At 48.3% G+C, this 26,186-nt stretch overlaps 1 protein-coding gene across 4 annotated transcripts in view; it reads left to right on the forward strand.

Annotated features, from left to right (window-relative positions):
- The window catches only part of SMG6 (SMG6 nonsense mediated mRNA decay factor), a 239,887-nt gene that overhangs the window by 105,743 nt on the left and 107,958 nt on the right, over positions 1 to 26,186 (forward strand). For all 4 annotated transcript variants that reach the window (XM_030800159.1, XM_030800156.1, XM_030800157.1 and 1 more), the window contains exons 11-13: positions 6,904 to 7,020; positions 8,583 to 8,751; positions 23,700 to 23,901. In XM_030800159.1, coding sequence (XP_030656019.1) covers positions 6,904 to 7,020; positions 8,583 to 8,751; positions 23,700 to 23,901 — 488 coding nt within the window. The remainder of the gene's footprint in view (positions 1 to 6,903; positions 7,021 to 8,582; positions 8,752 to 23,699; positions 23,902 to 26,186) is intronic.

Raw genomic sequence — 26,186 nt, forward strand, 5'->3', positions numbered from 1 at the left:
CCTCAAGGGGCTTATAATTCTGTTGAGGAAACCTACTCTATGAATAACAATTCCAGGACAAGGTATTGCTTGTTAAGTTCCAAATAGGTGGGCAGACAGTGTGAGTGCATCAAAGAACCTTCTCTGGGTTTTGTTTGCCCTTTTATACCCTGTCCATTGAGGTGGCTTCTGGATGTTGTTGATGAGAGGAATGTGTGGAGGTGGGAGAGGGTGTGTACAGGTTTAGGGGAAGGGTGTCATGTGGGAATATGTAATTAATTTTTATACTTTCCCCAGTAAACCATCGACCCTTTTTATGATGTCATGAGGGATTCCTTAATTTTGCAGCTGCTTCCTGATTACGTCAGAGAGGAGCCTCTCACCCCACAGCCTGGAGCTGTACTCATACAAGAATTGGAAACAAATGAAGTGCCGAATATCTAATGGCTTCCACAGGGAGCGCCAGTTCAGACTTCCCAGGCCTCCTCTTGCTAGGTCTTCCTCAAGTATTTCTGACCCCCTGAAGTGTCTTTGTTCTGGAAAGACAGGACTTGGCCCAGAGCCAAGAGGGAGGGAGCCTGGGGACTCCTCGACACATACCTCTCTCCCTCCAGGTGTTTTGCAGTCCTGAGTTTCTAACCCCTTTCTTGGATCTTGTTTGGTGAGTTGTTACTCTTCTTCAGTTTTCAGGATCCTCTGGAACCTGCCAAGAATACATGTGAGAGTCTGACCTGCTCCAGCAATCTTCACCCCTACATACCCCCTCAACAGCATTATCTCCAGCCTCTTTTGATTTTTCTTTCTTTCTTTTTTTTCTTTTGGTAGAGACAGAGTCTTACTCTGTTGCCCAGGCTGGTCTTGAACTACTGGGCTCTCAAGCAGTCCTCCCGCCTCAGCATCCCAAAGTGCTGGGATTACAGGCGTGAGCCACCATGCCTGGCCTCTTTTGATTTTCTTTCTGCAGTAATTTTCATATCTGTGCACTCCTTTTCATTCCCTCTTCTACCTCTATTATAAGAAAGATGTTACCCTTACTTGGCATTATAAACTTTATGAAGTGCTTTACATGTAATTTCGCTTGCTTCAGACAAGTTTGTGCTCTCTTAGCTTCCCAGCTAGTCTCCCTCATTGTTACCTTTTTCCAGCTACCCTAATTAGTCCTACATGCTTTAGCTAGATTAATCTTTATAAAATATTCACTCATTGCTTCATTCAAGAACCTTGAGTGAGTGCTCCGTCACTGTTGAGTCAAGTTCATGTTCCCTGTTCTGGCATTGCAGGCCCTATACTTTGTGGTTCCAGGCAGAGCACAGCACACACAGTACTTGCATGCCTCAAGTAGTACATGTGGTCCCCCCTGCATCCACCAACTCCATCATCGTTTGTCTCTTCCAGCCCACCTTAGAAATGGTCTCTTCTGGCCGAGCATGGTGGCTCATGCCTGTAATCCCAGCACTTTGGGAGACCGAGGCAGGTGGATCACTTGAGGCCAAGAGTTCGAGACCAGCCTGGCCAACATGGTGAAACTGTGCATGCCTGTAATTCCAGCTACTTGGGAGGCTGAGGTGGGAGAACTGCTTGAACCCAGGAGGCAGAGGTTGCAGTGAGCCACGATTATACCATTGCACGCCAGTCTGGATGACAGAGTGAGAATCTGTCTCAAAAATAAAGGTCTCTTCCATGAAACCTTCTGTTACATGCTAGCTGAAATGATTTCCTTTCCCTCTGGTGACAGAAACATCTTACTTCCATCTTCCTTATGATATGTAGTACATTGTGTTGAATTATAGTTACTTGAGTATGTATGTATTCTTCCTGTCTTCCTTATTAGATTACCTTCTTTTCGCAGACAGGATCCTACTTTCCTTTATATCCTCCACAGTTGGGCACTCAGGTGTTTTTGGAATTAATGGGAGAAGATTGGGATTTCCTTTGCCCCCATATCTCCCTACTTTCAGAAGAGCTTTGGAAGACAATCCAAAGGGAACACTGACAGCGAGGGCTCCTAGGGAGGAAATTACCTTCCACCTTCTGTCTTGTCTTCGTGCATTAGGCTGTTCTTGCATTGCTATAGACAAATACCTAAGACTGTATAATTTATAAAGTAAAGAGATTTCATTGGCTTATGGTTCTGCAGGTTGTACAGGAAGCATTTAGGCTTCTAGGGAGGCTTAAGGAAGGCTACAATCATGGCACAAGGCGAAAGGGGAGCAGGCACTTTACATGGCGAAAGCAGGAGCAAAGAGTGGGGCAGTGCCACCTACTTTTCAAGGACCAGATCTCGCGAGAATTCAGCCACTACCACAAAGACAGCACCCAAGCCCTGAGGGATCCACCCCACCATCCAGACACCTCCCACCAGGCCCCATCTCCAGCATTGGGGATTACAAGTGACATGAGATTTGGGTGGGGACAGATATTCACACCATGTCACTTGGCTGTATCAGTTTAGGGAAGTGTTATGACTTGCTTTACACTCAGTCAGCCTCTGTTGCCATTGTGCATGAATAATTTGCTTGGGTGTATTAGTGCCTGATTCTGCTGACTCATTCGTTCTGCTCCTCAGGGAATGAAATGATGAAAAGACATCTCTGCTTTTGCTCTGAGATTTTGTTTTTGTCTGGTTCCTATACAGCGACTGCTTCCTCTACCTCCTCTTCAGCTAGCAGCTGCCACAGGGAACTCTGTGGCTCAAGCAGCAGCAGTTGAAAGATGCTCTCACTGCCCACTTCCTGTAGACAAGGAGGTTTTGGTGGGCTGCTTAGGAACTGTGCCAGCCTTGTGTCTGACTGGTAACTGACTCATGAGAAAAGCAGCCTTATGTCGGAAAGATAAGGGCCAACAAATTGCCTCCAGGTGGTGGTAGTTTGGAGGTGACTGACCATTCATTTCCTTTCTTTGGGAGGAGACAGTGGGGAGGGAATTGGTGAATAAGTGGTCTTGCCTGCATTTTTCTCCAGCTCTTAGTGAAGCAGCCAGGCAGATAGTTGGTTCTCTGTGCTAGAATGGCTCATGGACCCCAGTGCCCTCAGAATCCCTTCTGCTGCTATCAGAGCATTAGACTTATGTGTCATCCATCCTGTGTCTTCTCTTCATTACTCTTATGCTCTTGCCAGGAAACTGGCTGTGTGCACCAAGGGAACTGTGATAGTTCCATCGCTGCCAGATTTTTCTGTGACCAACCAAACTCCATCCCACTGGTACTGGTTTCCTTCAGATCTCTCCCTGATGAAAACACTGGAATTGATCAGAAGCAGTCGTTCTGAACCACCATCTCTCGGCTCGGCTTAGAGGGCCCAGGCAGGTGGGCCTGCCTCCCATCCCCTGCTCTTCCCTCTCCGCCCCTCCTGCCTCACTCCCATTTCCTGCAGGAGGATGCTTTGCCATCCTGGAGCTGTCAGGCACAGCTTTGCTTTGGCAGCACCGTCACACATACTGGTGGGAGAGGGGACGTGTTTATCACTTTTCCTGGAGATTATCTGTTTAAGCACTTCTCTGACAGTTACAATAACAAGGGCAGTGTGTTGTGTTTCCCAGCAGAAGGACACTTGCTGTTGAAAGATGTATAGCACTAATTAGAAATACATAACATCCGGCCACATGGCAGCCTTCTCCCGGCCGCTCCATTTCCTGATTTCATGCAACTTTGACGACAGTTGGTTTATGTTTTCCATGAATATATTCTCAGAAAAATGAGAAAGTCTCCCTGTTACATAGGAGCAAGAAGAATATTTCTGTCCAAGCAGGTATTTGGCCATAGGAATAATAGGAGCTGTGGTCACCTGCCCACATGTGGGAAGGAGCAGAACCAAGCTCAGACCTCAGGTGACTTTCTTAGGAAGAAATATTTCCGTCTGACTTCCTTAGCCAAAACCCTTACCCGAAACCCTTAAGCGAGTCTCTGCTTTTGGAAAGAAGGGGAAAGGCTGTTTCACAGTGTTAATGAGTTCCTCAGCTCCTGTCATGCTCCTGCTACCGGACACAAAGCCAGAGGAACCCAGGCGAATACCAAGGCAAACAATGCCTTTTCCTCCCCCACTCCACATGACTTGTTGGCTTGGCCCAGCCCAACACTAGGGATATATATGGGCATTCATCAGACTAGGGCCAGTTTCCTAGGTCTAGCCCCAAAGTGGGTGGGCTCTGGGAATCTAGATGCTGTTTTCCTACCCACTTGTATAACGGTGAATGCTTTCAGGGAGTGGTGTCTTAGGTTTCTAGCCTGTGGAAGCCTACGTGAGGCCAAGAGCAGCCCATGAAGATGCTGTGCACTTAGTGCATGTCTCGCGTGAGGCACTGGATCCAAGTTGGTGTGGTTACTTGGATAAATAACAATTTTCTTTACCCTATTGAAAGGTCCTAAGGTTGCAGAGACCATGTTTTATTTGTAGCTGTGTGCTCCATCATACCTAGTACAGAGTCTGGAACATTCTGCATGCTCAGTATGTGCTTGTGGTACCACTGAGCCATGGAGAAGGACAGGCCTTCCAGGAGGTGCTCTAGGTAACATGGCCAGTCAGAGAGGCCTGACCAACACTCAGACATGCTGACCCCCTCGATCGTTCGTAAAATCTCCCCCTGCTTGATTACGGCAGAACAGTTACTGCTTAATACTCCGCGTCAGATGGACCAGACACATAAGCTGCCAGTGTTATTTCAAGCCTTTCTTCAGGAGGGGGTTAGGGGATGGGGAGTCGAGGTGACATAACCATCACCAAGGACAGAGCAGTCATGAAGCTGCCTTCTAGCTGCTGCCTGGGAGGTGGCTGAGCACTTTCAGATCTACACCAGAGAGACTCCAGCTGTTGCTGCCTTGCCTGGTCTCCAGACCTTATTGCAGGAGCCCTTAGAAAAGGAGCCAACCTGGAGTCCACGAAGACCGCAGATCCCGTTGTCCATAAGCAGCCATTCTCTGAGCCGCAGCCCCCCCACCCCTTGAACTCTGAGAGACGGTCTAGCTTGAGATTGCCATTTGTCATAAATACAGAACTAGGCTCGGTGAAAGAAACCTCCCCTGTGTTATCCCTGTCCAGGCTCATGAGAGTGTCTTATTGTAGCCCGTGCTTCACAAAATGCCAGTCTCTTGGAGCCAGGACACCCCCCTCCATCCCTTGTAGCCTTCTGAGTGCAGATAACTTCTGCTCAGTTGATGAGGGGCACTAATGTTTACTCAGAGTGTCAGCTACCAGGATGTGGCCTCCACTTGTCGTCTCCCAACTCCCTCTTTTCTGGACTTACTCCCTTCTTCCCGGCTCTGTTGCTAGTTAGAGGCAGGATGTTGTCTGGGCGTGGCAATGGCCTGGACTGAGCTGGGCGGTACTGACAGTGCTGCTGCCTACGGGGAGGGTGAAGGGGAGATGTTGGTAACTTTTCTTGACAACTTACATGTCTTCGCCTTTCGTGCTTTCCATCCTCCCCTCTTCTTGGCTCTTGCATGCTGGTTTTCTTTGTAACGGAGGTTTAGGGCCTTAACAGGACAGGAATGAGACTGGTCTATTCTAATCACATGGATTGTTACCACTTCCTTAACTGCCTGCCACAGTTGAGCTGGAAAGTCAGAGGGTGACATCTGGGACCGGTGGGCATCTGGAAGGTTGGTGGGAAAGCCACAATCAAAGAATTACTACCCTGGATGCTATTCGTTTGTTGGGTCCTTCTGAGCAGTGGGTTGGGGCTGGCTTTGTGTACTCCAATCATACTTGCTCCTGGGGCAGAGATGGTAAGGAATCACTGTGGTTGGGTAATGTCTCCTGGAGTAACAACTTCAATGGGGCCCCATTGACAAGACTGGTGAGCTGATGAGAGGGCTCCCCTTGGCTATTGAGGTTAAAATACAGGCAGGGACAGAGATCAGACATTTAGCTGATTATCCTTTTAACACTTGGAGATTCTGAGAGTTCTCCTGTATTAGACAGGGAATTAACAGATTAGCTGCTGCCAGAGCTAGTGAGCCTGGCCCCTGATTCTGTCTCCTGTGGGTATGTGGTGTCTCCTTCTCAGAGGCTGTGGTGGACTGCTGCCTTCTGTGTGTCACCAGCTCCTCTGGAGTTCAGATGACGTGGCTTTCAGGGAAGGCCACTGATGAAGAGTAGGTACAGGCAGGCTTTTGGGAGTATGTCACATAGCTCCCACCAAAGAATAATTCTGCCCACCAAAAAGATGGCTCCTTTCGGTGACCTGGAGCCAGAAGGAAGTTAGTTAGCCAGGCTGAAAAAGTAATGGAAAGAGGGTACTGGGATTGGGAGCCAGATTTATTTTTTAGCGCTAGGGGAAGGAATTCGTGAAAACAAAAGCCAGCACTGATTAAGTGCTTATTATGTGCCAAGCACTGTTCTGCATAAAATTAACTCATTCCATGAAAGTAGGTTATTTGTGTCATGTGTGTTTTCTTAGGAGGAGGGACATGGAGGAGGTAGGGATGGGACTAAAGGTTGGTGATTCAAGAAGATCATTTTTAGACGAGATCGGGCGCGTTCAGGGTGGTATGGCAGTAGACAGAAGATAATTTTTAAATGTGTATTTTTCCAATCTTAATTCATGACTGTGCTTCTGTTAGTTATACACTAGAGAGACTGAGTTAATTAAATGTGAGTTCTTGTTACGATCGCTTTACATTATCAGTAGACAGCTAAAGGCAGAGACCATGCAGCTCCAGCTCAAACTGCCCTTCTTGAGGTAACTGTTCCTGGGAAAGTGATGTAGAATTGACAGAGGTGACCCTTATCGTCTTACTGAACACATATCCATATGCCAGACCTCGTGGTAAGTGTTTCACACGCATTTGTACTTGGCCTTATGACCACTCTGAGAGGGGGAATATTACTAGCCCTAGTCTTCAGTGAGGAAAAGGAAGCTCGGTAACATGGCCAGTGATGTGCATCTTGTCCGCCTGGGGTGCTGAGAGTTTCGTTTGCCTCTCCTCAGACTGCTTCTCGGAGGAGTGCCGCTCTGTGATCCAGGAACAAGCCGCAGCTCTGGGCTTGGCCATGTTTTCTCTACTGGTCCGGCGCTGCACCTACTTACTTAAGGAGTCTGCCAAAGGTAAGCAGGAGGAGTCCCCAGCCTGGTGGGCTTTCCAGTTGCCTGGCCTTGTCCAGACCTCACATGCCATGCTGCTTTCTCGATGTCTTCTCCCTGTAGTCTCCATGCTTCCTCTTACCTACATGCCCCTCTTCCTTTTGCCTGTCTAACTAGTCCCCTTCCCTTTTACAGTCTGATTGCCTCTAAGGCCCTCTTCTCCTTTTTGTAGAACTCTTTCCTCTCTCTTTTCTCCTTTAGTAGTTAGGATTTTCACTGTACCTATGAGCTGCTGCATGTTCCTGCATCTTCAGGAAACCAGAAAAGTTAGTCTCCATAACTGATGTTGTGTTTTCCCCGTTATCTCTGTGTTTCTCTTTGTGTGGTACCTGGTGAGTTCTGTAACCGCTGTGGACCAGCCATCATGGGAGACTCACTGGACCAGATAGAGCAGGTGCTATTTTTAGCCCTTAGGTTGAGACAGTATCCCATATCCTTGAAGGCCGCCCTTAGAAGTCTAAGCCTGATTGTTATAGCAGTAGAAGGTAGGGCTGAAGGTTACACCTTTCTTTTCAGCTCCTAGATCAATATTAGTGACTTAATGAGACCCCACTGTCACCCCATGCCACACCAGCTTTGTGAATGCCTCCAGCGTTGGAGGCTGCCTTTTTTTTTTGAAAGAAGGGCAACTTTTTATTTTGAAAGAACTTCAGATTTACAGAACAGTAGCCAGAATAGTACAGAGAACTCTTATATACCCTTCACCCAGATTCCCCAGTTAACATTTTACCATATGGGCTTACGTTCGTCTTTCCGTACACACATATTTAAGGTTATTATTTTTCTTCTGAACTATCTGATTTTTAAGTTTACGGAGTTGCTGGCCCTTTACCCCCAAATACTTGACTCTATATTCCTAATAATAAGGATATTCTCTTAATAACAATTATCAAAATCGGAAGTCAACATTGATAAAATACTATTATTGCATTCATAGACCTTATTTAGTTTGTGCCAGTTGCCCTAATTTCTTTATAGCAAGGGGAAAGAAAAGTTTTTTTCTGCTCTGGGATCCAGTGCAGGAGCACACGTTGCATTTAGATATCATCGTGTCTCTTTAGTGTCCTTTAATTTGGGATGGTTTTTCTATCTTTCTTTGTCCTACATGTCCTTGTCATTTTTGAAGAATATAAATCATTTGTACAGTGCCCCGCAGTTTGGGTTTTTCTGGTGTTTCCTTATGATTAAATTCAGGTCATGCAGTTTTGGCAAGTACTCTGGTGCCATCTTGGTACTGTGCTGAAGGAAGGCTGGAAGGGTGGGCTAGAGGCCAGAGTAGAGGCTTCAGCCAAGCCACAGGTGAAGCAGAAGCAGTTGTGTGCAGGGGCAGACCCAGTACACTGGTTCTCTCTTTGTCCTACTTTTCAGAATCCTCTTAGGTGCTGGCGCTTGTCCTCGCTTCTGGGCCCATCTTTCCTGTGGACTTGGTCTCCCTTCCCTAAGAGCTTGCTGCCGTCCCAGCGCCCCAGGCCTCACTCGGGGGCTACAGCAGACATAGGCCCAGTTCTCACCCTTTGCCTCTGCAGCTCAGCTGTCCTCTCCTGAGGACCAGGATGACCAAGACGACATCAAGGTGTCTTCCTTTGTCCCGGACCTGAAGGAGCTGCTCCCCAGTGTCAAAGTCTGGTCAGATTGGATGCTCGGCTACCCGGACACCTGGAATCCTCCTCCCACATCCCTGGATCTGCCCTCGCAGTGAGTTGACTTGCCCATTGCTTCAGCACCACTGGCTTGGGCCTGCCCGTGTTCCTACAACTCCCCTCTTCAAATCCTGCTCTGTTTCTTTCTGCCCACAGCCTGCTTGCCTCTCTGTTTCTTATTTGAACTTTTTTTGAATACCTTCCCTGTCCTCTGATGTTTTAGGTTATTTTTTCCTGTTCTCCAGGCCTCTTCCCTCTCCTCTCACACTCTCTTTTTCCTCTCACTCTCCATTTTGTTACTTGTTCTTGCTGTCACTCCCTCATCCTCACTCCATATTGTGCATACTCACCATCTCTGCAGCTGCCTCTGGAGTCTGGATTTGTGTGGAGTGGATATGTGTGTGTGAGACTTTGTTTCTTCTCTTATTAGTTTTTCTGTGCATCTTGCTTTTTTTTTTTTTTTTTTTTTTTTTGAGACAGGGTCTCACTTTGTCACCCAGGCTGGAGTGCAGTGGCACGATCTCAGCTCACCCAGGCTGGAGTGCAGTGGCGTGATCTCAGCTCACTGCAACGTCCACCTCCCAGCTCATGTGATTCTCCTGCCTCGGCCTCCTGAGTAGCTGGGAACACAGGTGCACACCACCACGCCTGGCTCATTTTTTGTATTTTTTGGTAGAGACGGGGTTTTGCCATGTTGCCCAGGCTGGTCTTAAACTCTTGAGCTCAGGAGATCCACCTGCCTTGGCCTCCCAAAGTGCTGGGATGACAGGCATGACCCACCGTGCCCGGCCTTCTCTGCATCTTTAAGGCTCTCTCGCTGCTTGTGCTGTCTTCTGTACTTTGTCTCCTGGCATGGCAGCGTGTGGGGAGGCTGAGTGCATGCACATCTCTCTTCCATTCACTCATGCCCTGTCTTCTCACTATGCCCCTCCCCTCGCCCCCTGTCTTCTCACCACGCCCCTGCCCTCACCCCCTGTCTTCTCACCACGCCCCTGCCATCACCCCGTCTTCTCACCACGCCCCTGCCCTCGCCCCCGTCTTCTCACCACGCCCCTGCCCTCGCCCCCTGTCTTCTCACCACGCCCCTGCCCTCGCCCCCGTCTTCTCACCACGCCCCTGCCCTCGCCCCCGTCTTCTCACCACGCCCCTGCCCTTGCCCCCGTCTTCTCACCACGTCCCTGCCCTCGCCCCCGTCTTCTCACCATGCCCCTGCCCTCGTCCTGTCTTCTCACCATGCCCCTGCCCTCGTCTCCGTCTTCTCACCATGCCCCTGCCCTCATCCCCGTCTTCTCACCACGTCCCTGCCCTCACCCCCGTCTTCTCACCACGTCCCTGCCCTCACCCCCGTCTTCTCACCATGCCCTTGCCCTCGTCCTGTCTTCTCACCATGCCCCTGCCCTCGTCTCCGTCTTCTCACCATGTCCCTGCCCTCGTCTCCGTCTTCTCACCATGTCCCTGCCCTCATCCCTGTCTTCTCACCATGCCCCTGCCCTCGTCTCCGTCTTCTCACCATGTCCCTGCCCTCATCCCTGTCTTCTCACCATGCCCCTGCCCTCGTCCTGTCTTCTCACCATGCCCCTGCCCTCATCCCCGTCTTCTCACCATGCCCCTGCCCTCGTCCTGTCTTCTCACCATGCCCCTGCCCTCGTCTCCGTCTTCTCACCATGCCCTGCCCTCATCCCCGTCTTCTCACCATGCCCCTGCCCTCGTCCCGTCTTCTCACATGCCCCTGCCCTCATCCCCGTCTTCTCACATGCCCCTGCCCTCATCCCCGTCTTCTCACCATGTCCCTGCCCTCATCCCCGTCTTCTCACCATGCCCCTGCCCTTGTCCCGTCTTCTCACCATGCCCCTGCCCTCGTCTCCGTCTTCTCACCATGCCCCTGCCCTCGCCCCCCGTCTTCTCACCATGCCCCTGCCCTCGCCCCCCGTCTTCTCACCATGCCCCTGCTCTCATCCCGTCTTCTCACCATGTCCCTGCCCTCGCCCGCTGTCTCTGTGTGTCAGTCTGGCATCTCTCAGAGCATTTGTGTACTGGGGACGGGGGGCAGGTGTTGGAGTCTATGTGTCTCCCTGGGTGTATTTACGTAGATCAGTTTATGTGTTTGTATGCCCTTTTTTTTTTTTTTTTTTTTTTTTAATTGTGGAGATAGATATAACATTTGCCTTCTTAACCATTTCTAAGTTCGGTGACATAAATTACATTTACAGAGTGTTGTGCAACCCCGTATGGTTACTTCTTTTATCTTTGTCTATATCTGTGTCTGGGTCGTGTCCGACTCTGTGCTTGTCTAGGTCCATTTGTCTGTGTGTCTGTAAGTCTGCGTGTGTCTTAGTGTCCGTGTCTGAGCGCAAAGTTCTGTGTGTCTGCCTCTGGGGGCCTGTCCCTGTCTGTCTGTGTTTATGTGTCCATGTGCATCCATCCACCTGTGGCCACGTGTGTTGTTATCTGTATGTGTTCGTGTGGGATGTCCGTATCTGTGTCTGTATTTGTATTTGTGTCTATACCTGTTTGTGTCTGTATATCCTTGAGTATATATGTCTCTGTATGGGGTTCATGTGTCCCCACGTAGGTTTCTTTCAGTGTATGTCTGTGTTTCCACCATGTCATTGTGTCCACATCTGTAGCTGTCTTTCTTTTTTTTTTTTGAGACGGAGTCCCGCTCTGTCTCCCAGGCTGGAGTGCAGTGGTACAATCTTGGCTTACTGCAACCTCCGTCTCCTGGGTTCAAGCTATTCTCCTAACTCAGCCTCCCGAGTAGCTGGGATTACAGGCAGCTGCCACCACGCCTGGCTAATTTTTGTATTTTTAATAGAGATGGGGTTTCACCACATGGGCCAAGCTGGTCTCAAACTCCTGACCTCAGGCAATCCACCCGCCTCGGCCTCCCAAAGTGCTGGGATTACAGGCGTGAACCACCGTACCCAGCCTTTTTTTTTCTTTTTTTTTTTGAGAGGGAGTTTTGCTCTTGTTGTCCGGGCTGGAGTATAATGGCGCGACCTCAGTTCACTGCATCCTTGGCCTCCCATGTTCAAGCAATTCTCCTGCCTCAGCCTCCCAAGTAGCTGGGACTACAGGCATGTGCCACCACAGCCAGCTAATTTTGTATTTTTAGTAGAGACGAGGTTTCACCATGTTGGCCAGGCTGATCTTGAACTCCTGACCTCAGGTGATCTACCCACCTCAGCCTCCCAAAGTGCTGGGATTACAGGTGTGAGCCACCACGTCTGGCCCTTTTTGTTTGTTTGTTTTTTCAGACAGAGTCTTGCTCTGTTGCCCAGGTTCAAGTGCAGTGGCATGATCTTGGCTCACTGCAGCCTCTGCCTCCTGGGTTCAAGTGATTCTCCCACCTCAGCCTCCCAAGTAGCTGGGATCACAGGTATGAGCCACCAGGCCTGGTTAATTTTTTTATGTTTAGTAGAGATGGGGTTTCACCATGTTGGTCAGGCTGGTCTCAAAACTCCTGCCCTCCAGTGATCCACCCGCCTCAGCCTCCAGAAGTGCTGGGATTACAGGCGTGAGCCACCACGTCCGACCAATATATCTGTCTGTGTCTGTGCTGATTCTGGGTCCATGTCAGTCTGTGTCTGCTTTGGTCCCATTCATGTCGATGTCTGTGTCTGTGAGTATATGTTCCTGAATGTCTGTGTTCACGTCCATGTTTGTGTATAACTATGTCTCTGTGTGCCAGGAGGGGGGATTTCTGTGTATGTGGGTCTTCCTGTCTCTGCCTGCCTTGCCTTTTACCTGCCTGTCTGTCTGTCTGCCTGTCTGTCCTGGCCTGTCTCTGCCTGCCTGCCTCCGTCTTTCTCTTTGCCTCTGCTGTGTGTATGTGTGTGTGTGTGTGCGCGTGCGCGTGCCGGTATCAGGGATCAGCATACCATGGCCCACAAGCTAATAATGGTTTACATTTTTAAATGGTTAAACAAAAAATCAAACGAGTACTATTTCATGACTCATGAAAATTATATAAAAGTCAGATTTTAGTGTCCATAAAGTTGATTGGAATATAACCATGCTTACTTGTTTACACTGTGTCTATGGCTGATTTCACATTACAGAGCAGAGTTGAGTAGTTGCCACAGGCTATATGGTTCACACGGCCTAGAATATTTACAGTCTAGCTCATTACAGAAAAAGCTTGCTGACTTTAATGTCTGTCCATGTTCCATGTGTCACCTTCTTTGTGTTAGTGTCACTATGTATGTTCATGTTTGTACAATTCTATCTTCATGTATGTGCGTATAGGCTCCATCTCTGTTCAGCCCTGTTGACTGTTCATCTCTCCCTCATGCTCACTTTAATTTTTCCCTCACTCCCTCCCTTCTTTCTTCTTTCTTTCTTTTTCCTTCTTCCCTCCCTTCCTGCCTTCCTACCTTCTTTTCCCAGGGTCTCACTCTGTCACCCAGGCTGGACTGCAGTGGCATGATCACAGCTCACTGCAGCTTCGACCTCCTGGGCTCAGGTGATTCTCCTACCTCAGTCTCCCAAGTAGCTGGGACTACAGGCATGCACCACCAACCCGGCTAACTTTTTGTATTTTTTAAATAGAGATGGGGCTTTGTCATGTTGCCCAAGTTGGCCTTGATCTCCTGGGCTAAAGCAGTCTGCCTGCCTCGGCCTCCCACAGTGCTGGACCTCTCTTTCTTATCTCTACTCTTCCTTAGTGTCTCTGTCTTTCTCTGTTTCACCCCTGCCCACCCCGCCCCCCCGGCCATTTCTCGTTTCCCTCTTCCTTTTCTTCCCCTACTGCACATTCTCTGAGTGTGGTCTTCGGCTGGTGTTGTGTACCCAAAGCTCCTTCATGCTCTGTGTTATGCATTTATGTGTGTTTCAGAACAAGCATCTCCAGTGTTCTTCTCTGGAGAGAAGTAATGCTGGAGGATAGATTATGGAGACCCTGGCTACTTGGAGGGCACTTTTGGGGAGTAGGGAGGGGAGCTTGTCTGGCTTGGGGACCAGCCATGTGAGTCTCCTAGACTCATGGGTGACCTCCAGAGGGAAGGCTAAAGCAGAGATTTCTGGGCAGCAGTTTCTGTGTGGACTGTGTAGTCTGATTCTTCCCCTTTTCTTTCTAAATTTTTTCCCTGTCCTTGCCTTAAAATGCACCCCTGGACTGTTACTAATCTCAGTCTCCCCATGCCCTCCCCACCTCTGGCTCTGTAACGGTGTGGGCGGCACTCACAGCATCAGACAGTTCTCTGCATCCTATCTGTGGGCCCTCCTAGGTTTCCAAAATGCACTCCAGGCTGAAGCCTTGGAGCTCCAAGCTGTGCAGCTGGGGCCACACAAAGCAACTGATGGATCTGCCGGCTAGGGGACAGCTGTTTCTCAGCAGTGATCCCCAAAGAGTTAACATCTACAGCCTCAAACTTTTCAGGCTATTAACCTATAATGAGGACTAGGCAGTTTGCAGTTTTGGAAAGAAAATGCCAAGAAAGGACTCAGTTCTCCAAGTATCTAAGCCACTGCTTCTGAGCATGCACAAGGGTCACTGAGTGTCCCTTCCTTACTCTCAGGGTGGGGAGGCAGACCATCTGTCCCTGGAGCCTGGGCCTTCCCTGGGTCACCTCACCTCACAACCACAGGCCTCTTAGATAGGATTCACACAGCCCCTGTTTACCCATATCCTGGGCCACAGGTCTGTTAGCTCTCTCACGCAGCGTGTGTCCCTTCATCCCTCCTCCCTCTCTCACTCCCTTTTGGCTTTTGTTTGGCTGAGGAAATGGAAAGCTCACACAGGAAGTGCTGGGTCTCATTTGCTTGAGATGCTGAGTCTGTTTTCTCTTTGGATGCTGCAGCAAATGGCCCGTTGCCGGCTCTGAGCTGCTGCCCATCTTTGGGCAAGGGCTCAATCTACAGGCAGGCACGTGGTCCAAGCTACAGCCATCCCCGGCTGGGCTTCACATTCTGGGCTACAGAGAGGCAGAGGGGGTTGGGACATTTGAGTCATATTTGCTTAGTCTTCTCAGACTTCTTCACGAGGAGAGCAAATCTGACCAAACAGTATATTGAATTTAATTACCCAGCAAATACGTTACCGTAGCTGTGGATACCACTTACTCTCTTGTGAAGCCAGTCTGGGCTAGAGAGATAAAACAGTGTAATAGAGAAAAACGTCTCCTTCTGTGCTCTCTTTCTCTCTCTCTCTGCAGTTAGGATCAGCAGCTGGTTATCTCTGGAATGCAAGTTTAAGCATGAAAGACAGGCTTTGCTATCCTGGGGCCTGACCCCAAGGCATGGCTATTTAAGGACTGGTGCCCGTGTTCAACAGAGCAAACCTGGCCTGACTACCACTGAGGGTAGTCCCACCTCAGAGCCTTCAGATCAGAGGACTGGAAAAGTGAAATCAGAATTGCACCTTCCTTCTTTTGTTTCCCATATTCTCATGTAGCTTCCTAAGTAAATACTCTGGTTGAGAGATTGGCAAAGGTATGGTGCTTTTGTGGGTTTCAACTTTATCTCATGCCCACTGACCTTATAGACTGAAGAGGCTTTTCTTTTAAGGTCATAGAGAGTAACCAACTGTAACCCCCCCGATGCTTGTAAAGTCCTTGTTGCTGCTCATCGTTTTGAAGGGTTTGGAAATGCTCCCAAGGGAGCAGGAAGGAAATGGCTGCTGTTTAGTGCCCCTTCTTGGCATGCTTTCATTGGTCTTTGCCTGCGTTTCTTCTTTGCAAAGATACATTTCTCTGATCCTAAGATAAGGTGACCAGAGAGCCTGTTTTTCCTACAAAGAGGAAGTCCCCTTTGCTTTTCCTCCAGAAACCCCACTTCCAAATGGTCCCTGTGACACGTGGGACCCTTCTTTCATCTCTCTTCCTTCATTCCCTCCCTATCTTTAATTTGTTACCTTCTTTCCTTATGTAGTTAGAGAATCATTGCACAGCATCTTCGCGTCTCTGAGGGGAATTCCAGGGTTCATCATTAGTTTCCTTGGTTCTCTCCTCTTTGCCCATGCTCCTCTTCCTTCCAGTCAAATCCACAACAGCAGGCACATGTGGAACACCTAGGATGATGATGAGAGTATCGTTAGCCCTGCAGAGTGATGAGGGCAGGATTGCTGGGCAAGTGTGCCTTCCCTCACTGTGGCACTTATTAGATCTGCGTGTTAGAGCCAGCATGTATGGAAGCAAGTTGATTTCCCATTTGTACCCGTTAGGGATTGTAACAGAATGGCTTCATAATCCCAGGAGATTATTGGTATAGAGGATTATAGTAGGATGTGGAAAGTGGCCTGGGGCCACTGTGAAAGTCAGTGTAGAGTGCTGGGTCTGTTTAGGACAGACTACTTTGTTTGGAGGGCCCATCTGCTTGCCCCACCTGCTAGCATAGTTTGTGTTCCCTTCCACACCAAGCCTCCGGTGAGAAGGGAGAGGCAGCTGCGCCCCTACTTCGGCAAGTGAGCACAAGGAAAGTCGTGCCGGAGAGGAGTAGAGCGACAGGCTTCATGAACCTGAGCATAGTGACCCCTTGCATCCCAGGACCTTTGGCAAGGCTAGGGCAGTGGAACAGCCTACCTCATTTCAGTCTCTGCTGAGGCCAAATCTTCACTTATCCTGATCTCTAGTTCTCAGTAAGTGAAAGAGTCAGGGGACTTTGAGAACATCCAAACCTAGCCCAGCTGTGGCAGTTGGTTTATTGCTTTCAGCTGGTACTTGAACCCAGGTCCTGGTCTTGGAGGCTTTCCCAGGTTTAATCCCCAGAGCTTTCTCTGCAGCTGTATGACACTGCGCTGACCCCGAATGAGGATAGGAAAATAGAACCAGTGCCAAGCCAGAGTCTCTTTTTCATTTGGAGTCTGGCTGTCTGCCCATGACCAGGGTTACATAATGGGAAACATAGCTGGGGCTCTGGAGAACCCGCGTTTCACCAGGCTGCCCAGACCTTCGCATTCTGATGCTATATATCTTCCTAATTGTAGCTCGGATGCATTTATCACACTGTTGGATTGGAGTACTGTTTAAAAAAAACTCTAGAAATTCCTGTACTTGCTGCTTTTCCATGGTTTGTCTTCCATAGTCTACAGAGCACACTGGAGAGGGGTCGTAGGGAGCCCTCTGAGGTCTTGTCACATAGGGAGAAAGAGCGATACGTAGGGCATACGCAGTAAGCTGACTTCCTCAGGGAGCTTCCATGTGTTGACTCTAGATGAGATAGAAATTCTCAAGTTAAAAAACAACTAGTTCACTCACCTTCATAGGGCAGCTCTGAAATAAGAACTAATCCCAAGTCTAATCGGCACCCCTTCAAGGACGCTTAATACGTCTTCCCAAAAGGGCATTTTAGGAGGTCACTGAGTAATAGTCCATCAGCACTTCCCTGAAGGAAGTGGTGGTGACTGTGGGAAGCCCCTTTGCTACCCTGGCTCCCCACCCAGTCTCCCTGGCTCCGGGTTGGGGCGTTAGCACTGCAGCCTGGCACCAGGGGGTTCCTCTTCCTCCAAGTGCTGAGTGTAGGGCACACGTGATCTCTCCCACGGCAGGAGCCTCTGTCCCCTCCCCACGCCTCCCATAGGACTCATTGTGAGAGGAAGGGGTGTTGGCCTAAGGCTCCAGTCTGACCCCAGCAGGGTACAGCAGCTGACCCCAGGGAGAGTACTTTCCAGCTCTGAGCTGAGGTTATTTGGGTCCAGTGTGTGCTAAGCTAAGAAGACGTGTTGGAGTGGTTACAGCTAAAAGTTTGGAGAGGCAGGAACCGTGAGAATCCGCACCAGGGAGGCCGCCGAGGGCTCCACTCATGCCGTGGAGATGTCAGGATCCCCTAGGGGCTGCTCTTTCCCAAACGTAGAGTGCTGATGGGTTTAGCACACCATAGTGATATGACAGAGGCTATACATATGAGGGTGGCTTTGGAGAACTGAAATCAAATAAGGCACCAACCCCGTGCATATTGGGGGCAGTGGATGGTAGAGGTGCTCTGATACTTGAGAAATCCTGGAACGAGGTTACTGTGACCTATTGCTGGCCATAGGGTTCCAGCTGCCCTGCTTAGAACATGGAGAGCTTTATATTCTTGCAGTAGGGCAGGATGACTAAGCTTCAGAATTTGATTTGCCCTTTTAGGCAAAATTGATTTAGGGTGAGTACTCTCCCAAAGTCCCAAGTTGACTTGTTTGTATAAACGAGAAAGAAAGAAAGGATTATCTTCATCTAAGTCTGGTACTCTTTAGTGGTCACCCAGTAAACATCTCTTATTCTTAGAGGATGGTATCTTGCTGCTCATATCTTAACTCCTGGAATGGTGGCCTTTGATACCTTTGTCTCTTCTTTGTATCATGTGGCATCTGGATGACACATTGTTGCTAGAAATCTCCAGGAGCTGCATAGAATTCTCCCCATCTCCAGCCCAGCCCAGGGCTTCTTGAGCTACCTAGCACTGAGGTACCAGAATCAAATCCTTCGCCCACTGCAAACAGAGTTAGCATGACATCTTGGCTTTCCAAGAGGCATACTAAGCCATTTCAAGCCCAGGTATTATTCTTTTAACTCTGCCAGACTTACTGGATTCAAGTCCATTTCTGCTATTAGCTGCTGAATTCCTGCAGTTTTCTCCAGTGGAGTGAGAAGCTCTCCAGGGCAACAGTGGTCTTATGTTAGCCTCTGACCTGTATGTGGACAGTTGTAGGCTAGGATATAATGGCCCACAGGGAAACCGTTTGAAAAGGCAGATATTGCATGTCTTAGGCGTGGTTCTCTTGTTACAGCCATTTGTCTTTGTGTTTGTACCACATGGGTGTCCTCTTTTTCGGCATCCTTGTGCCTAGCTTCTGTGCCATCTTGGCTGTATTTCCAGATCTCCTCACTCCCGGAACCAGAAGACCCAACTTGTTTCCCATCTGTACTGTTTCTCTGATCTTCCATAGCTCTGAAACACAATGCACGGCTTCTTCTCACTCAACTCTTTCCGGGTTTGTTCTGCAGCTGTGGAGTTTGAATGTTAGTGTTTAAACAAGCTGGTATTACACAGGAAATGGCCACCTCCACAGGCCCCAGCAGGCTTGTAACATGGGGTCATTGTACTTGATATTAATCACCAGTCAGCTTGTTCCCCCAGTAAAATATGAAGGAGTGTGTGAGTGCCTCGTCCTCCTTAGACTTGCCAGGAAGTTGGACTGAGTCTTGGTCAGGCGTTAGTGCTCCACTCTTTTCAGACTCTCTCCTCCTCTCAGTCCTGCCCCAGTGGAGCTTTCAGAAAAAGTCCTGCCTGACCCCTTCCCTACGAAGCTGGCAGACTGCCTTTCTGAGTTCTGGGCAAGAAGGTAGATTATTGTGGTGTAACGTGTCTCACCTGGCGTACCTTAATCTGTCAGAGGATGCTGCAGTTGGGTAACCTCTCCTGTGAGAAAAGCAAAATTTTAGGAACACAGAAACCCATGGCCCCTCTTCTCAGAGACTTCTCAGTTCTCAGGGCTTCTCAGTTCCCTGGACGTCAGCTGCCTTTCTACAGCTGTTTGCAGAACTCACCTCAGCCTGAAGGGTTAATCTGATTCCCCGAGTCAGTATCCCCCAAACAACCAGCCAGGAGTGTGTGTTGGTTTGTTTCTGTGAAATGTGTTTCCCCAGTCACCTGGGCTGGCCTGGGCTGCATTGTATCGGCCAGCAGCTGCTCTGTACTCAAACTGACAGATACATTAAACCTTGGAATTCTGAGGCAATAAAAAGTAAATTAACTCTTATTTTTTTCCTTTCCTGGTGGACTAAGTGAATGCATGTCTGTAGGGAAGCAAGTGAGCCTTGGTTCTGAGTGCATACTTGTAACTAGTCACTGCTGGTTTGTCCCAAACTAGGATCTGGCTTTCAGACTCCAGCCAGGGGTCTGCTGTCCTGGTGTGTGGTGTGTTCTGTGGGGTTGGGCAGTGGGTCACCTTGCAGCTGCCGATCCCTGCTCACCAGTCACATCACAGCTGCTGAGAGACTCCCTGGCCATCATTCTGGGAGCCATAAACAGGCTCATTGGACACAGTTGCGTATTCTCTGGCTGCTTTGTGTCTGCTTGGTGAAGAGTCCACCCTAACTTTAGTGGGATATTGTGGACTCTGGGAATTTCCCTAAAATATGCATTGAACCAGAATAAACCAGAAGGACCTGCATGAGTCCACAGCACTCTAGAGGGTCCATTTAGAGTCAAAAGTTTGTTAGAGATTATTTGGGAAACCTTTTGGGAAGTTATTTCCCAAGCATTTCCAAAAGATTGGCAGCTGTTTACAGATCCTCCTCGCCACCCGAATTTGACTTTTGGCTCCTTGGCCCAGGCCAACCTTGAATCCATAGGGTCTAAGGGTTGCTGTTGGGTGAAGGTTAGAAGGTGCTCCTGGTTGGGATGAGGAATTAAAGCAGGAAAAAGCTAAGCTTTTCTCCTTCTACAGACAGGAAATCCTATGTTCACCCACAGAACTGACCTCCCAGCCCAGAGGCCTGATTGGGGTAAGCTGAGGTGATGTTGCCCAGCTTCCAGGAATTAACCTCATCCTTTTGCAAATATCTTAACTTTTGAGTTCAGACATCTCACCTGGTTTTTCTTTTTTTTCTTTTTTTTTTTTTTTTGCGACGGAGTCTCGCTCTGTCGCCCAGGCTGGAGTGCAGTGTCGCAATCTCGGCTCACTGCAAGCTCCGCCTCCCGGGTTCACGCCATTCTCCTGCCTCAGCCTCTCCGAGTAGCTGGGACTACAGGCGCCCGCCACCACGCCCGGCTAATTTTTTGTATTTTTAGTAGAGACGGGGTTTCATCGTGGTCTCTATCTCCTGACCTTGTGATCCGCCCGCCTCGGCCTCCCAAAGTGCTGGGATTACAAGCGTGAGCCACCACGCCTGGCCCTCACCTGGTTTTTCAAAGCACCTCTTCCTTTGAGTTTCCTGACACTCCCTCACTCCTGTAGATAGTCACTGTGTAGCCCATGGGTCTCTGGATAGTTGTGTTCATGTCTGTGGTGTTCGATGAAAGGAGATAACTGATGATATGAATGTGAACTGAGTTTGGGTGATCCCACTGAAACACCAGAAGAAGACAGCTACTCACAATCAGAGTACAAGACCAATCTGAATTAACCAGAGCAGAGATGACCTCTCTTTGAAGCATTTTGTGTGTTTCCTTGGTTCTGCACAGTCTAGCTTGGCTCTTGGACCACATTTATTTATATTTCTGGGCACTCCCTATGTCTTTTGGCATCAGCTGCTTTCTTACAAATCAACATTGAGGTAGGGATTCTCATCCACCTTATTTTTGCAGTGAGTCTTAAGGTTTTGGTACAAGGTGGGTGGTAATGGGCAAAAAGGCATATGTGGGCAGGGGTCCCTAGTGGTGGCCAGCAGTCTCTGGGAGGAGTCAGTTTTGGTTTATCTGAGCCTTAGGGGACAGGAGAGCATGGTAATGAGAACCACATGGTACCACATATTTCTTCATCTTGGATCCAAGATGGTAGGGGTGGGAGGATGAGAGAGGGATGTGGGGCCTCCCACTGTGGCAGCCGTGGGTAATTTTCGGCCGCCTCTCTCTGGCTGGGGATGCTGCTGCCCACACCACCCCCAACCCCCAACTATGTCCTGCAGCAGCCTTGACCTGCACAGCACCAACCAGGGCCCCCAAGCCAAGAATTCAGCTGGGAGACTTTTCACCTTCTTCCTTCTCACTGTCGTCTTTCCTGTTTATTTTCCAAATTGCTGCTCTGCAGCCGAGCAGTGCCTGTTGGCCAAAGCTCACCAGTGCTGTGGGATCAGACTCAGGCAGTGGGCTCAAGTGGCCAGCAGGGCACTGGGGGAGGAAGCGGGGAACTGGAAGAGCCTCCCTGTGCGTCTCCCATGGGCAGCACTAACCTCGGAGGCGGCCCTGAGCAGCCCTATCACATCCGGTGCTTGTCTCTGCAGCCGGGACCGGAGGATAAACTATCAGGGCTGTGGGGCAGTGCATCATTCCTCTTATTATTTTCTTCTCTGCAGATGGGGTCGTGGAAAGTTCAGTTCCTTTTAACCCTCGAAGTTCTGTTTATTCTACAGCTGGTAGCCTGAATGCTGCGTTTCCCATTACATCACAAAGGAGCTCAGGCAGATCTCTGCACAGAAACGTGTTGCAACTGTTTATTTTTTTCCATATTTAAACATTTCTGACAGCCAAACCCGGCTGAGCCAAAAGATGGAGCTTTGTGAATGAGTCTGGTTGTCGGTGTCTGTGCTGAGAGAGGCTTTAGAAAACTCATCCCTCCGGTGATTCTTCCCAAACATGTTCTTTTTCCTGGGTAAAGCCTGTGAAGCAAGTTACTTCTGCAGTACACGTGTGTTGATTATGTGCCGTTGTGTGATTAATGGGGCTGTGTTCCGTCTGGTTCCCAGGACACTCTTGAAAACAAGATGTTTCATTTCATTGCCTTTTCCTAGTGCAATGATTACAGTAAATAAACCATTGCAGCCTCCTTCCACCTGGAGCCAGTCAGGGAGTTCCCGTACCTCTGCACCACTTTCTCCCCCACTGTCAACTTCGGTGGCATGTCCCTTGAATGCATTCTTTTCTGCCATCTCCCAAAGATTCTTGGTCTCCAGGAGAAACAAATTGCTTAGATCTGAGGCCCCTCCCTAGTAGGACTCATAGGCAGTAACTCCACTGGGGAGATTCCAGGATGAAGATTCTTCGTTGTTTTCAGCGAGAGGGTCTCACTGTGTTGCCCAGGCTGGTCTTGAACTCCTGGCCTCAAGTGATCCTCCCTTCTCATGTTCCCAAAGTACTGGGATTACAGGCGTGAGCCACCACACTCCGCCCAGGATGATTCTTGCAGCTCTCTTTACATATTGCCTCTTGCCAGTCTAGCTCATGAATCTAATTGTGAAGCTTTTCTTTGTAATTCTCCTATGCATCTCTCTTCTTTTAGAGTAAAACTTAGCATTCATAGGATACTATCTGTTCCAGACTCCTGGTTAGGTGCTTTCCTGGAGAAGAAAGCCAAGTCTGTAGCCTTGGCAGGCCCTATATGTTTACCACAATTCGTAGTATACCTGGGCAGGCAAAAAAAAAAAAAAAAAAAAACTTTATAGATCCTCAGCACCCACCAAAGCAGGAATCTGACCCACAGTCGATTTTTGACAAGTGATGGTGACAGAGAAATGAACCTCTTTTTTTATAATTCTACCCTGAAATTTCAATTAAGGAGAGCCAAACTTTGCAGTTTCAAGGTTTCTTCTCAGGTTCAGCCAGGACCTGGTGATACGCAATTAGGACAGCCAGCCATCCCAGTTTGCCCAGGACTGGGGGGTTTCTGGGGATGTGGGACTTTCAGTGCTAAAGCTGGGACAGTCTCACAGAAACTGAAATGGTTGGTCACCCTGTATCTAACCTTCCACAAATGAGAGAAAGAGAGGTATGGAATGGCTGAGGCAGCGCTGATGAATTGTGGATAAGAGGCTTTACCTTCCTGTGAGGATCTTGATGGGCCAGGAATGAGGTTTTTGTTTGTTTGTTTGTTTGATTGGTTGATTGATTGATTGATTGCCTGCCTATATATAGGGAAGAGATTTCTAAAGCATTGTAGGAGGAAAACCTACATGACTCTTGCTGTATTGTGACTAGACCCTCCATGGCTGTGGCTGGAGGAGGAGAGGCTGGTGCTCAGTTGCTGTCTGTGTGGCATATAGTTGGCTGGACAGCAGTGGGGAATTCTGGGAGCAGCCTCAGGCACTGGGTGTCTAGAGTGTTTGAATAAGCGTTTCAGGCACACTGTCTGGAAAGATGACAGGACCCTGCATTAGGCAGCTGATTCTCTAAATTCTTTTTCCTCTCTGATGAGGATTAAAAACTCCCCCTAATCAATTTCAACTTTGCATAGAACCACATACACATACCTCAGATTGCTGCCTTGGGCACAGTTTTGTTTCCTAGCATTTTTGGGGTATGATTTCCTGGCAGATGCCGGCCTAGACAACATTTGCTGCAAGTACTTCCCTGCTCACAAGTACTGAGAATACTCTTTTTTACTGGCCCCTCTTTAGAGCTGCTCTTTTCTTACCTTATTTCTCACAGTGTTGCTGTGGATGTGTGGTCGACGCTGGCTGATTTCTGTAACATACTGACTGCAGTCAATCAGTCTGAGGTGCCACTGTACAAGGACCCGGATGATGACCTCACCCTTCTTATCCTGGAAGAGGATCGGCTTCTCTCGGGCTTTGTCCCTTTGCTGGCTGCCCCTCAGGACCCCTGCTACGTGGAGAAAACCTCGGATAAGGTCAGCCCCAGGGCAAACATCCCTCCCCATTCGCCCCTCCTCTTAATTCTCCAGACTTTTATTCTTGGGAAGTTTTCTGTGCAAATGGAACATGATTAAGTCATTGAGAAGGGTGTTAAGGGAAAATATCGACCTTTTAGCCGCTGACATCCAGCTCTGTGTCCTGAAAAAAAAAAAAAAGCCCTCTCGACTTCCTTTGGTGTGTGTGTGTGCTCGCTGGCATGTTGTATATACGATCATTTCCTCACTTGTTTAAATAGTGCAGCTTGTGTTGGCAGTGCTCTCACTCAGCTCCAAATGGTTTGCATCATGCTTAAAGCACCCTCCTTTCTCCCCCTTCCTCCCCGCCCCCCTCCGCCACAAAACTCTGCACTAGGAAAACAGCCAGGGCTTTTTCCCTTCTCTAAGGAGGAGAGTGATAAATAGGTGACTAGAGAGAAGCAGACACCATGTGTTAACTTAGAAAAAAAAACTTGTAGGAATATGAAGCATTCCCCGCTGCCTGGTTTCTATTTTCCTTCCTCTGAGGACTGTGTTTTAACCTGAATGTTTTTCTTGCCTGTCTGTTTATAGAAAACAAAGCCGATTCCCTGTTGCACTGATGGGGACTGTGGAGCTCTTAGTCTCTGCTTAACAGTTGGGTTTTCAGCCAGGTAAAGAGTAGGGTAGTCCAGTCGACTTCACATTTCCCATGTGTAATAACAGTTACTAGGCTAGGGAAGTAGTAGCCACCGAGCTTGGGAGTGAAGTGCTGTGTGGAGGCAGGAATACCCTGTGACTGACTTCTCTGCAGAGTAGTGAGCATCACATCCCCTGGGGGACAGGCCTTCGGGGAGGCTCCACAAATGTCTTCTCAGGAGGAAGTCTTTTGACCTAGATGAAGTATATACTAGGGACATAGGGAGATGTTAAAAAAAAAAAAAAAAAACAGTAAAAATTCCAAACATGAGCCACAAATATGAGAGACTATGTAGAATATAAAGTCTTGGCCCGTTGTAGTGGCTCACACCTTTAATCCCAGCACTTTGAGAAGCGGAGACAGGCGGATCGCTTGAGCCCAGGAGTTCGAGACCATCCTGGGCAACATGAGAAACCTGTCTCTACAAACAAACAAACAAACACACAAACTGTTTTTAGTATAAAAGAGTATTTGTTCACTGTGGAAAATTTGGACAACACACACAAATAAAAAGAAGAAAGATTATCCGTAATCTTTCTTTCTACCCAGAAGTAAGAGCACTGTTATTTTGCTGATCATGTATAATCGTATTTAATTTCTAGTATATACACACACACACACACACACACTTTCATTTTCAATAAAACTGGAGGTTATGTTAATATTTATATATACTATTTGTTTTTATTTTATTTTATTATTTTTATTTTTAGATAGGGTCTCACTCTGTTGCCCAGGCTGGAGTATGGTGGCACAGTCTCAGCTCACTGCAACCTCTGCCTCCCAGGCTCAAGTGATCCTTCTACCTCACCCTCCCACATAGCTACGACTACAGGCACCGCACCCACTTTCATACCTAGCTAATTTTTGTATTTTTTATAGAGATGGGGTTTCACCGTGTTGCCAGGCTGGTCTCAAACTACTGAACTCAAGTGATTTACCTGCCTCAGCCTCCCAAAGTGCTGGGATTACAGGTCTGAGTTAACATGCCCAGCTGTATATACTATTTGTAATCTGCTTTTTTCCTAATATTTTTAATATATTCTTATATGGAATCATTTTTTATAGTTACCCAGAATGCTTTTATATTCCAAGATTTCTTTAACCAATCTTTGCTTTATTGAACCAAGAGAATGTTCCCAATTTTTTTACAGTTACGAATAGTGTATCAATTTCTTGTAGCGGAATTTGAGCATATATTCCCTTTGGTTAAATTGCTGTAAGTAGCTTAAGGTTCTAGACATTGATATATAAAAAACTCATACTCCTTGGATGCATTTAATGGCTACTATATCTTGGGAATCAGAGAACCCCTCTTTCCCAAGAGGAATACTTATTTTATGCCTTTCCAACAAAAACTTAGAGTGAAATTCTGCTCTTCTAGTCTCAGAATGGGAAAATAATGGGGATTTGTAGTATGTGAGGCTGAGGACAGCTAACAAATTGTTTTATACATATGGAAGATGTTGAGTTAGAAGAGAGACTGGATGACATGGCTTGGGCCAGAGGATCCTCATACTTTTCTTTTGCGATCACAAGGTGGTCTTGATTCCAGAGGATGCTTTTGGGAGTTCGCTATTGAAGCTGTCTTGTAGTGTGGGACAGG

The sequence above is a fragment of the Nomascus leucogenys genome, chromosome 19 (assembly GCF_006542625.1).
Source record: "Nomascus leucogenys isolate Asia chromosome 19, Asia_NLE_v1, whole genome shotgun sequence".
Lineage (NCBI taxonomy): Eukaryota > Metazoa > Chordata > Mammalia > Primates > Hylobatidae > Nomascus > Nomascus leucogenys.